Source organism: Urtica dioica, chromosome 9 (genome assembly GCF_054948205.1).
Source record: "Urtica dioica subsp. dioica isolate 48M chromosome 9, U.dioica_male_clone48M_v1_H2, whole genome shotgun sequence".
Taxonomy (NCBI): domain Eukaryota; kingdom Viridiplantae; phylum Streptophyta; class Magnoliopsida; order Rosales; family Urticaceae; genus Urtica; species Urtica dioica.
Window position 1 is genome coordinate 23,072,542 of NC_142764.1, and position 14,674 is coordinate 23,087,215.

The 14,674-nt window shown below is 30.6% G+C and overlaps 1 protein-coding gene across 1 annotated transcript; it reads left to right on the forward strand.

The window, feature by feature from the left end:
• The first annotated feature begins 5,752 nt into the window (after positions 1 to 5,752).
• LOC149385909 (GATA zinc finger protein) lies at positions 5,753 to 7,083 on the forward strand. The gene has a single exon (XM_089625529.1). It carries the CDS (start codon positions 5,853 to 5,855, stop codon positions 6,846 to 6,848), a length of 996 nt encoding a protein of 331 aa, XP_089481655.1. The 5' UTR covers positions 5,753 to 5,852; the 3' UTR covers positions 6,849 to 7,083.
• The last annotated feature ends 7,591 nt before the right edge of the window (positions 7,084 to 14,674 follow it).

The window sequence follows — 14,674 nt, forward strand, 5'->3', positions numbered from 1 at the left end:
TGGGTGAGTGAGAGATACGATTTGATAAGTAAATTAAGGACAACCATTTTTTTTTCTTATTATAAAAAGTGTTTGAAGTGAAACATTATGTTAGATATTTTTAACCGCTCATTTATTTTTTCCTCTTTAATAAACAAAGCTAAAGCGTAACAATTCTTCTCTCTTTGAGAGTTTTACTTCTTTATGAACTTAGACCGTTCAAGCAATAAGCTTTTCCTTTAGGAAATCAACATCCATAAATTTACCAAGATATAAATAAAAAACAAAAAAAAAGGAAAAAAACATGCAAGAATGTATGCATTTAAGGTAAAAGAAAAATGAAAAAAAAAAGAAAAAAAGAAAAGAAAAAAGATGTACCGTATCGTATGGTCTGTTACTAGTGGGTCCAACTAAAAGACCAAAGGAAGTTTCTTATTCACAGTTCATCGTCAACGTCATTTTTATTCTTTTTTGTTTTTGTTTTTATATATACTTATTTTTGTTTTCCCCTTCAATTCAAAGCAGTTTTACCATTTTGTGAAAACTTTAGGAAGCTCGTGTTGCTTCAGTACTAAAAGATGAATAATGAGTTTGAAAAATCATGATAACCAATTAGCTCACATTACAGATAGCTACAAACACAATGATCGTCCACAAATTATTCCCTCACCAAGTCTTATGAGAGAAATCAGCTTTATTGAACTATTTAACTAAATATTATCACCATCGAGAACCGAGAAATTTACCAAATCCTTTGTAGCTATCTCTGAATGATATTCCATCTCATCTCATTTAAAAATATAACTATATTTACCTGCAAAGGTGTATATATATTATAGGCACGTGAGAGGACTATCATCTAATTATATCATCTTTGAGATTGAGAATCAAAACAATTGTTAGAGGACAAAAATAACAAGACCAATTTAGATGAGAGTTTGCATTAAAGAAAGGTTAGATGAAATTACTATTCTCTTAAACTAATTGAATAATAAAATAGTCAGTATGCGTTATTTTTTTCAAACAGAATTGATATTAAACTATGATCAGTTATATTACTATGAGTTCTTTATTAGCTTTTTTTCACACTGAGCAAATCAAACATGACTGATCTGTTAGTTTTAATATTTATTTCATTGTATAAACAAGTACATTTACATTTAAACATAAATTACAAGAATTAATCTTAAACTTCAATTTTGATGAAGTCTTCCTTTTACATTCGTAGAGATTGAACACATGAATGCAAGACGTAGTATCACCAAAATTAAGCTATTGAGGGTAATCACGATTGATCTACCATCTCCATTTTTTATTTCGTTAAACTTTATTAACTCAGTTTCAAAATTGTATGCAATTTGTTTTATCAATTTTATGGTCATATTTGAAAATATTGTATTTTGTGTTATTCTTGCTTTTTTCATATATATATGTATGTATATATATGTATGTATGTATGTATGTATGTTTGCATTGTTATATTGTAATGAAACTTAAATATACGTAAACTCCATTACAGATTTTACAAATTTTCGTTTTTTATACTTTATTATTATATATTTTACAAATGTTCGTTTTTTTATTATTAGATTTTCGTACTCGTTGCTTTCTTTATTTAGCAAAACACTATAAATTATGTACGATATAATTAGTTTACATACACTGCCTAACTTTTATTAACTCTTTAATCATTTTACAGATTCCAGTCAAATATATTTTATTTTGCAATTTAAGTAAATTATAATGACTATTTTAACTAGATCGCCCTTGTTTCAACTTAAAAATGGCTTAGTTTACCATAAGGAATCCCAAGTTAGATAACTAGAATCTGCACAACAAATAGACATTTGTGGAAAGAGAAAAAATAACAAAAGGAACGCTTTATTTTATACTTTATCACGAGACCCATTATTAATTTATCTTTTAACGTATCAAGTGTAAGAAAAAGAAGAAAAATGGCTTCCTCCAAATAATTTATCGATTTGAAGTTTTCAACAAAACTAGTAAAGAGTTAGAAATAGTTGGTATTTATTGAGGATTGTAATTGTTAGTCGCGTACAAGAGTTTACAGATCATATATTCACCTACTTCTATAACCACCACCAAGATAATATATATATATATATATATATATGTATATATATATATAATCTGCAAACTACCATAACTAATATATCTGGATAAACTAGTTAATTACTTACCATTATAACTTTTCGCATCGCATTTATAGTTTGTTGTAACGTGCACTTATGATTGTTAGATGAAAATGAAATATAGGGCAGAAATATTTGCTCATCAAACTCTCTCTATTATAGCGGTTATTTACTCCTGATCTCTTTTAGGGTTTTTGGACATTGCACAAAGGGACATAAATATTTCAGCAAAAGGATTAAAGAAACTAATATTAGAAAGCTAGATCAGCTAAAAATCCAAAGAAATGGTTGGAGCATTGTATAGAGCTTTAATAACAGGAATTTATGGACGCATCAATTTCTTCATCAATGAAGGTTTTGAAGAAGCACGCAACTGAACAAACTGATGTAATTGAGCACATGAAACAATCAAAAGATTTATTAAAAAAAAAGTATGAAACTGAAGATTAAGATATGTTTTATATTTTTTTTTAGGAAAAAAAAAATGGTTTATATGATATTATAATATTTTCTATTTCTTGAAGCTAAAACTAAACTCAATAACCTTTAATCATTAATCATTATTACGACGAGATCATAGTAATAACCCACTTAGAACTAATTAACTCTCAGAACTCAAATATAGGTTCGATTACTCATCTTATTTTTCACTTTTTTTAATAAAAAAAAAATTGGATACGTAAGCCACCTAAACTATATGAATTGTAGATTAGTCAACCTTTGGTAAATACTTTGTAAATAGCCAACTTGCATACGTGACAACCTATTAACTACATTTTTTACATGTTTGACTGAGTTAAATAAGTCTTTTATTAATCTGTTAATAAGTTAACTTGGCTATGTACAAGAAATTAACCAAATGTGGGTTATATCACAATTCACTATAACCATGTGGCTATATAACTTAATAACCCTTTTTTAATTTGACAACATAGAGGTTTGTAGTTTATATTAAATCTTAATTGCATACTTATAAGTTATACGGATGATCTAGCAAATTAGCCGTCTTAAGTGTGGTGATTTGCTAAATAGCCATAGTTATAAAGTTTGAGAATAATAGCCATGATTCATTAATAAAGGACGGGAGATGAGTGATAAACCCTTTTATTTCTGAAGAAAAAAAACGTATTTAAATAAAAAAAAAAATTATGATTCAAAGATAGCATAATTTATTACTTATCAGTTAAGAGATTTGTGGAATAAATAATAAATATTGATTGACTAACAAAATAGGAAAAAGAATCAAGCACCGCATTGGAATTGGAAACCCAAATCCTGCCTACAATAACGTTTTACAAGAAAAAAAATGAAATATTTCAAACAATAAGCCTAAGAGTTTTTTACACGACTTTTTTTTTTAATCTATTTGTACTTGTACATGAAGTGAGAGAGTACGCGTCATAAATATAATTAACAAGAGTCGTTTGTTAAAAAATAACAGAATTCTGTTTATAACAAAAAAACGATATTTTATAAACTGAAGTTTATTTATAAACAAAAAACAATAAGAGCACACGATTGTTTATACTTTCTAGTAATAAAAAAAAATGCAGCTCATTTTAAATAGTTTATATGTAAAAAAACAAAGTATGTTTATAAAATAAAAATAAAAAAAGCACACACACAACTTCATATGCATACTTTGTTTGTAAAAAAATGAAGTCGGTTTATAAACAAAAAATATAACTTCATAATCCATAGTTAAATCATAAAAAACGATGTCTGTTTATAAAAAGAAAAAATGACCAAAGTCCAAACGATTTTACAAATTGTTTATAACCAACAAAACATACAGACCATTTACAAACAAAAAAATAATATCAGAATCGCATTTATTTTGTAAGCTAATAATATTTGTAAATATTTGTACATAAAAAAACTACGAAAAAAGAACATATATGAATCGGTATTAAATTAGGAAGTCTTAGTTGAAAAAGATAGCGTGGGATAAATAGTCGCTAAAAAAGGAAATCAACTAATTATTAATAAAACTTTTGAAAGAAAAACTGACCAATTTAAGAAAATTATCTCACGTTAATTTGAATTAGCAGCTTTAAATTTGGAACTTGTTAGCCTTATTAAAAACTAACGACAAAATAAATTGTCAACTCCATTATATTTTCCGGAAATTTTCGGGAAAAAGAGATGATTAATTAGTTTTCAAATAAAAATAATAATAATTAAATAAAGGATAGAATAGTAATTTGAAAAGAAAAAAAATGCCTAAAATAGTGAGAATGGCTAGTCATTTAAATAAAACGAAGTTTTGGTTATTTCTTCATTGAAATCATTTGAAGTGACCTAGATTGAGTAAATTCTTAACCAGACTATTAATTTATATTACAAGCCTATGATTCATATATTTTATAAGAAAATTAATATCTTTGATAATTAATTTCTTTTATACAAAAAAGGAAAAATAAAAAAGAAGAAGAAAAAGTTAAAATTGAAAGAAGACTTGGCTTCGGCGCAACTCACGTAAGATTTGAAGGTGGTGGGTCCAATGTATTAAGTCACGTAACAATATGTGACGCCGTGTTTAACTCACTATACCAATTTTACTAAATTGGATATGCAAATGAAATTAATAATTTGAAAAATGGTTGGCTCAGTTCTGGGAGATCTCTACATGTTATTGCAACACGCTTATGACACTATGAGGCCCCATTGTTGTGGTGGGTTCATAAAAGTTGCGTTTATATGGTAATTTTTCTTTTATCATTTATTAACATAAATAGTATATATATATATATTATAATTATATAGATTACAGTAGGCAAAGGATAGAGGCCCGCACATGGTGGTGTATGCCACTATATCTATATGCCATAATTTTGATGCCCCACCAACTCCACAATCCGCGCATAATTACCCGGTCATGCCTATATGCTCATAATTTTCAATTTAATATATATACCATATATATATATATTAGCATTACCCTATTTTACCACCCTATAAGCACTGTAAAAATTATCTCACCTCATCAACCTAACGACTAATTATATTCATTGCATTTCCTAGATGTGGTGGGGTGGTCCAAAACCCTCATAATTTGATAGCAACATATATTTATTTTTACATATGTTACTATTGTAATTATATCTAATAATCAACATTATTTTTTTTCTATTAATAGACAATTAGTTTTTGAGTATTATCAAATGGTTTTTGCTTAGAAGCAACGAAAAGACAGCGTAGCTTAGTATAAAATGGTCAAACAAAATCATGTTTATCATACTCTTGCTGAAGGAAAGTTTAATTTCATATGACAAAGTATTTTATTAGAAAGATATTAGGAGATATCAAATTATACTGTTTATTTTTATTTTTTATTCTTGTTCTTTCCACATATTGACATTCTTCTCCACTCATGGAACACTGGAAAAAGTGATCATAGTTTATATATGCATATTAGTATACAAATTTTATATATTCACAATTTATATAATAATTAAAGAACATAAAGGAAAAAAGTAATCACTCTATTGAAGTTGTGGGGACCACAATAACCATGTCCCCATTATCACCTAACAAATATTATTACATAAAAATTAAAAAATTAAAAAACAAAAGAGAAAAGGGTAATAGAAAGTTTGTGTATAGCTCTATATAAACAAAATCCCACCACTCACTAAACCCCAATACGCTTCACTATTCTACTCTCTCACTTTGCACTTCCCACCCAAAGAAAAAAGAAAAGAAAAAAAAAACTCCACAATGGCTCTCTCATCACCAAAGCCTCTCTCTCTTCTCATCATAGCCCTTCTCTTCACCTTCTCCCAAATCGCCCAAGCCAGAGACAGCCAGTTCTTCAGCAAGGTCTCAAACGTCAAAAACGACAACGACCACAAAGAAACGACAACGACGACCACCACGACGGAAGTCAATCCCGAAACCAACAAGGACGACGAAACAGAAGGATTTGAAAAAGAAGAAGACCCGACCTTCACAAACGACAGCCAAAACGAAGGGTACGGACTGTACGGCCACGAGTCCGGCCAAAACCCGCCTTTTGCGGAGGAAAAGCACTTCACGACGACAAGAACGACGACCAACTCTCCGGTCTCGAACTACAACAGCAATTTCGGGAGGCAAGGCATGAGCGACACGCGTTTCATGGCGAACGGAAAGTACTTCCACGACGTGTCGTTGGAGAAAACGACCACCGGTTACAACCCCGAATCCTTCGATACCACCAGCTACGACGAGAAGAACTACGACCCCAACTCCTACAAAAACGACGAGGACAGCAACGAAAACGACAACTTCGACAGCAAGGCCGTGGATTACACGAACCCTAAGAACTGGTACAGCAACAGGGAACGCAACAACAGACGGTACGGCCAGAACAGCTTGACCGACAACAACAACAACAACAACAACAATTACAAGGCTGTGGATTATTCGAACCCTAGAAACAAGTACAACAACAACAACAGAGGAAACGACAACAGTTTCTATGGCAGCAACAATGTGAACGACAACAAGCGCTACAACAACAAGGATGTGGATTACACGAACCCTAAGAACTGGTACAACAACAGAGCAAACGACAACAGTTTCTACGGCGACAACAACAACGACAATGAGAACTACTACAAAAACAACAAAAACTACAACAGCAACAACAACGACGAGAAAAACGACAACTCGTTTGAAGGGTACCAGAACGAGGGCCAGACTTTCCAGGAGAACCAAGAGTTTGTGCCATGATTTTCGCCCACTTAAGTCTTAATTAAGTGAACAGGAATTATATATTTTCAAATGCTTTTTTTTTATATTTTTTTTAATGTTATTACGATTATGTGGTGGATGTCGTTGATATGTTTTTAATTATTGTGGGTTAAGTTGGAAAAAGGAAAAAAAGTTAAGGACATATATAAGATATATAGAGAAAAGGAAAGAGTTAATTAATAGTAGAGAGACTCTCTCTTCTTGTTTGATGTTTGATTTTTGTGCTCTTGTCTTTGTGCTTCATTTACGAGTAAGCGACTTTTTCTTAGACCATGAAAGAAGAAATATATATATATATATATATATATATATATATATATATATATATATATACGGCTTCTGCATGCTACTATATATAGTTATTATTTTATATTTTTTATACTGACTAGGTTAGCTAAATTACACCCCCCCTAAACTATATATATTTTTCAGTAACGACCAATTACCCGCTAATTAAATTTTTTATTTGTGATACATTTGGATCTTTTAATCTACATAAAGAAAATACCCTTAAAAAAAGTCGACATAGAGAAATACATGTTTTTGACATTAATTGTACGTAATTTCTTCAATTTATGAATACTTATGGTGATTTAAAATTCATTAATTCACATTTATGTTGAACATGGAGACAGAAATTCTTAATTGACTTTTTGACGAGTTTTGAAAATGTAAAAACATGACACCAATATCGATTTAAATGACTTTAAATCATCACAGCTATTTCAAGCGTTTTTTTTACAGGTTGTTGAAAAGTAAAATATGTAATTTATCCTGCATAAACACCCTAAATCCAGCCCTTCCCAAATTATAAACTCTTCAAGCGTTTTCTTACAAGTTATTGAAGTTATTATATACAATTAAAGATATCTATTTTCATTAGAAGGTGACTTAACCTATCACAAACATATATTTCATCGAGTAATTTCCGTGCTATTTAAAGTACCATTAAAAGTAAAATATGTAATTTATCCTGCATAAACACCCTAATCCCAGCCCTTGCCTAATTATAAACCCTAAATCCTCTACGTACTGTTTAATTGTTGCTGTGTTCTAATCTATGGTACGGTCAGATATATACCATTAAAAGTAAAATATGTGATTTATCCTGCATATAATTATTGAAGTTATTATATACAGTTAATGTCAAAGATATGTATTTCCATTTTTCTATGTATAGAAGGTGAAACGTATCATAAATATATATTTCGTCGAGTAATTTTTGTGTTTTTTTAATGTACCTTATAAAAGTAAAATGTAATTTATCCTGCATAAACACCCTAATTCCAGCCCTTACCCTTCCCTAATTATAAACTCTAAATTCTCTACGTACCGTTTAATTATTGCTGTGTTCCAATCTATGGTTCGGTCAGAAAAGAAAAAGTCCTTCAAAAAAGAAAGAAACAGTTGAGATTTAAAAACGAAAAAGAATGGGTTTTTTTAAAAAAAATAAAAAGAAAGAAAGAAAGGGGGAAATATATAATTAAAGGACTCCGTGGGCCCTGAGCCTCTCTGCGTGAATCACACGGCACGTATGGTGATTAATTTATTTTTATAATGAAGAGAAATTAAATTTATTTTTATAATGAAGAGAAATTGGCATAATTATTTTGAAGTTATATTTTGTGGAATGCATAGGATGGGATCATTATTGTTAATTTGTACAATACGTTTTAAAATACCAATTTCTGTTACACTATCATCGTAATAAATCTTTATGCATACATTTTATGGGGCCATATTTATAAGAAAGAAATAAATAGATAACGGGTTTTGAATAATCAAACTTAAAACTAATTGCTGTTGCAAATATTTTATAGTTGAAGAAACCATAGGTATAACTGGATTTTTCCTTTTGAAAGTAATAGTGTTCAAGAATAATGGTAAGGACACCTTAAAAAAGAGATATTACAAAATTTATAAGAAATTTAAAAAGTAAATATTGAGATGATATTGACCGGTGTGAATTGGATATGCTTGAAACATTGCATGAATATGATGGTGGAAACGATAACTGGACATTGTAATGAGAAAGACTCCAAAATAGAAAAATGATATCTCGTTGTGGAAGATGGTGATTTCATTAGTTAGACTGGATTCAAATATCAAGGGATGGAGCTACACTAGGTAGAGGGGGATCAATCCCCTCTTCAATTTTTTTTTTTTTGTTGCACTTTTGACTCATTTAAAAAAAAAAAAAAAAAATTAGCCTAAAAATCACCAATGAACAACAGGGGGTACGACGAGGACCACATGGCCGAGCGAGTAGTGATGGTAGCCCATAAGACTAGAATTCAGTGATTCTATTAATCTCGCTTGTTGAAAGTTTCAAACCCGAAGTCCGGCCATCATATTACGGTGCCTTCTTCCCCTTTGCCTCAATCTATATTGCAATTTACAAATATTAAGAAAAACGGGGCTTATGAATATGTGTGGACGATTCTATAAGTGTCAATATCGTTGTATTAAAATTAGACGCTATTTTTCTTCTTGTTATAGTTTATTTACATTAAATTTTAGCTAGATAATTAATGCAACAATATACGTTATATTTTATGTTGTCCTTCATTCACGATATAATTTTAACTGCCTTCATCCACGTTATAATTTTAATGCAACTATATTAACACAATATTGACTTGTATTTTAATTTTTTCAGGATCTTTCACCTCGGTATCATCCCTCCTCTCCAATATCCAAAACTTTACAGTGCATCCCATTGACATGAGCTTTTTTATGTTAAGGGTTTGCAAATTGGCTGATCAATTTGAACCGGATGAGTAGGTTCGAATTCCATAAGAAGCATGAGCTCCGACTTCTTTTCGATTATCTCATGCATCTCTCGTTCTTGTGTACACTCTTGCGCTATATGCTACGGACGAGTTGGAACCTTTGTTCTAGACTCATCCTAGTCGTCGGGGTATCTTTCGTGACAGCCTCCATCGCCAATGAACAAACGGGGGATACGGCGGGGACCACATGGCCGAGCTAGTAGATGGTGGTAACACTTAAGACTAGCTAAATCCTTGATTCTATTCATACCGCTTGTTGATAGTTTCATGCCCGAATTCCAGCAGTTGTATTCTTCGGCGCCTTCTTCTCCTTTGCCTCAAACTATATTTCAATTTACAAATACTAAAAAAAACCTTGACTGTGAGTGGATGGTTTTACAAGTGTCAATTAGTTGCATTAAAATAATTTATTTACATTAAATTCATTCCTAAAATTTAGATTCAGTATATAGTTGTATTATTATCCTCACCGTGAGTAAAGGAACTGTGTAGGTTTTGTATTTTCTCACATTATTGTTAATGCCCTACAAAATAGTGATTCTTTGTATTCCTTTGATTTTACCATGCGGCACCCATAATGCAAATCAACATATGTAGTGGTCAATAACATGTTACAATTATCTTGAACATAGATAAAAGTCATATTACATACAATTTCTATATGAAATAGTCCAGTTCCCACTTATTACTTGGACTCATTTTGCCTCCTTGATGAATAATGAAAGCTCCAAGTTTGGCCACATATTTAGGTCATTCACGGTTCACACTCACCTACTAAAGTTAAACAACAAAGAAAAAAAATGTCATATCTTGATATAAATATATTGTTTCATGTATATACATTATACATTATACAATGTATTGTTCATATATACGTTATATCAATTAATTTGGAAAATAGCCAAATTAAACGTTTGACATTGCTAAATGACCAACGTTTGATAAATCTTAGATAAATAACCATAAATAATGATGTGGCCTAACTATTGAGGTGACTAATTATCTAAGATTTATGTCTGCAGATACATAAATATAGCTATGTATCTAAGATTTAACAAACGTTTGCTATTTAGTAATGTCAAACATTTAAGTTGACTATTTTCCTAACGGACCCACATTATATTGTGTTCTAGTTAATATTGTGTTTGTACCATCACTAATCATCATATATACATAAACTAGACGTAGTGTTGCTTATTCAACAAAGTAGAGCAACACATGCAAATTTTGCGTGTGATAGAGAGGAAATCTTTATTGTTTGAACAAGAGGATTTGATTCATTAATATTTATTGAGAAAGAAAGCTGCAAAACGATACAATGTTAACAACAAAATCATTATAAGTTGAGAAGTTTACGATAATAACTGTATGTGTAATGGATGACACATTTGAGTAGTCCACCTACGCTTCAATGTATGTTTTTGTTTCTCCTTTTTTACGTTACCAAGAAGTAAAGCTCGCATCTCCTCTTTTATTTCAAGGGGAACTTTAACATAAAATTTCACGCTCTTCGTCGCGTCCACATTTGCCAGGTGATTTTACACTCTGCTGATGTTGCCGCCTACAATTATGTGATCACAAACATTACAACGGTGCGCATTGAGTTTTCCGACAACGGACATACAGTACTTTCTAGCTGGATCGGAGGACGTCATTCTTCAAACCTACAAATTAAGAAATTAACATAATTACATAACATTAATTATAAATAAACATTCACATTCCATAACTAATTTAACAAAAACTAAAAAACACATTCAAATCTAACCCTATTTTCGGATCTAACAAAAAAATTGAAAATAATTCGACACAAACTCAGATTAAACACAACAATGAAGTTAGACACTACGAATTTGAATTTAATCATAAAAAATTAACAATATTTTTTTTTAAAACACTAAGTTTCATTAAATCTAACCTTATTTTTGGATCCAACCAAAAAATGAAAAAAATTCGATACAAACTCAGATTAAACACAATAATGAAGTTTGAAACGATGAATTTGAAATTAATCATCAAAAACCAACAAGAAATTCCATGAAAAACACTCAAATCATCAAATTTTAGTAAATCGGTGGGGTTTGAAGTCATGCGAAGTTTCCAACGGATTGGAGTGAGCTTTTGCCTGACGAGCGTCGGAAAGTAGACAGATTTCACGGAAACTTTTGGAATCGCATGAAGATGCAACGTCTGATCCGCCGGATTTTTAGGGTTTGTTTTTCGTCTATTCTGAGTTTTTTTAGCGAGGATTCAGGGTTTTATATCCGATTTTTTTTCAAGAAAGCAATTGAACCGGACTGGAATTCTCGAACCGAGTTCCAGATAATGCCGTATGGATTCTCTCGAAATCCAAGGAAAATTCAAGTTTTGTGAGTTCTGGTGCCGAGACTAAAAAAAAAAAAGATTTTGGCATAATTTTCGTCCAGAAACCTTGAGAGTTGAAACCCTGATACGATCATTTGTTAGCTAACCGAAATTACAACCAATAGCAGTCACATTGATGACGTGTACGTGTAGACGCTTGAGTGTTCTAAACTAAGCTGTGCACGTGACCTGGTCATGTGAGCTTAAGTCAAGACCTGTTCATGTGAGCTTAAGTCAAGCTTAAGCTAAACGCCACATCAACGATGTGACCGTTGTGTCTTCTTCATTTAATACTAGTTATAGTAATGTTACATATGTATGAATTCACTCGTTTAAACAAAATGAAAACAAAGACAAACGAGCAAACTTCTACATGTCCGTATCAAATTATCCAAAATAAAGTGTGCACATTGATGACAATTTAAAGCTCTAACTACTCGGAATAATTAAATGGGGACCGTGACTAAATAAGTGGTAAGAAAGTGACCTAGAAAAAATAGTCATCGAATTTTGGGCAATCTCTTTAAGGACGTGAAAGCATTGTCTCATCAACCAGGGCATCTCCAATTCAATTTTCAAATTAGTGCAAATTTTCAGCTAAACCTTAGTATAGTGTTTGCACCATTTTGATACTTGATCTCTAATGTTATTACACTCTTTTTTTTGCACCAATTGAATATTATATTATTAAAAATTTATTATAATTTTTTAAATGTCATTGTTACAGGAATTGAATACGAATATAACAAATATTTAGACAAATATATAATCAAATTTAATTTTTAGACCTTTATTACTGTTTTGTGATTATATGATTATAAAAATATGAGAATTTATGACGATACATCATAATATATGACATTATTATCATAAAATGGAGATAAAAAATTGTTCAAACAATTTTCTTATCGCATATCTTCATGTTCACGTCCAAGACCCATATATCACTTATACGTTATATTTATATATATATATATATAAATAATTAAATTATATCTTAATTATCTCTGTAATTCTCGATTTATACTTCATACTACATAAAAAAAAAAAAAAAAAAAAAAAAAACCTACATTGTAATTGTACAAGCATTGTACTCGTAAGTTATTTCTTAATTATTGTTATTTTCTTTTAATATATTGAGCATTTAAATTTAATCGCTAGTTTGTTTAGTTTGAGCTTCTATTTTACATGAGCTTCTATTGATAATATGGACACTCATAGAAAGAAAACATATTAATACATACATGGTACACCATATAAAAAAAAATGGTACACCACAAACTTAAGTCGAAAAGTGAATAAAATACTAAGTGCAGATAGTCGTTCACCTTGTGCATGGTTTCGACAGTGGATGACGGTTATTAATCTGTCTCCAATCCAAACCAAATCAGACAATACAGAACAATAACATAAAAAGTACACAATTGTTATAAAAAAAATACAAAATCAAATAATAAAACAACGTATACTTCCCTTTCGACATCAAAGAGGACAGAGGAGACGCACAACCGTTGTCCCCCAACGAGCACCCCACGTAGCTTCCAAGGGACTCCCCCACGCATCACCATCCTGCTCATCGACATTTCCATCATTGCCGAGCAGAGTCGGAAGCCGAGACCACACACAAAGAGCATTGATATCTTATTATTGTTAATTATTTTTAAATTTTATTTAGTTAACATTTTAATTGCTGACATGAATAATATTTGAAATTAAATTAAGATGAATAATAATTAAAACACATTGCTACTAGCCCATGTCTTATATAGTTGTTATTTGATAATAGATATTCCCCTAATCGTTAATATCCACACAGAAACACACACACACATACAAATTAAATAAATAAATAATGAGGCTAATTTATAAATTTTAAAAATAAAATAGAAAATAAAAAGTTGAGGGGTCTATAGTCCTCCGGGCTTAGCCTACCCCCATCCCTGATCGTAGGAGGGATCCATCAGCGGTTTACTAATGAATTATTATTATTTTTTTTTATTTAGGTTTCTTCTTTATATATTCTTAGTTTTTCTTAATTCATACCTTATCTCTGGTTATTATTTTGAGACATTTTCAAACGACTAACGACTCCATGCCAATAATTTATAAATGATTTTCCCTAACGTATAGCATAGTGACACACTACCATGCCAATAATTCTGATAACTAATAAACACCAGTCATACCATACACACTTACGCTATATGCTTGTCCATAAATATATAGAAATAAAAATTCTGCCAATATTACAGTGTCAGTACTGATAGCACAAACCTTGTGGTATCAATAATAATAATAATAATCACTCCCACGCCGATCTACCACTTGTTACCCACCAAACATAAAAACGGCAATATATTAGAGCTTCGTATATCACGTGCTGTGTCTCTGTGACTCAGTCTATGAGTCCTAAAGTTGTGTTTGTCTATCTGTAAGAAAAGCTTACAATGAATGTATTCAGGAGGAGAAAAACGACTCAATGCTGAGAGAAAGTATGTAAGTGGATAAGATTTTATTGAAAAATACTATGATGATTACACGTGATATTTAACAAAAGTAAGTAAATGTCTTCTTAAATACAAGAAAAATTATTAACGTGTAAAGTTTGACTTGTTGAATACTATAAGGGCTAGACTTCTCCTCAAAAGA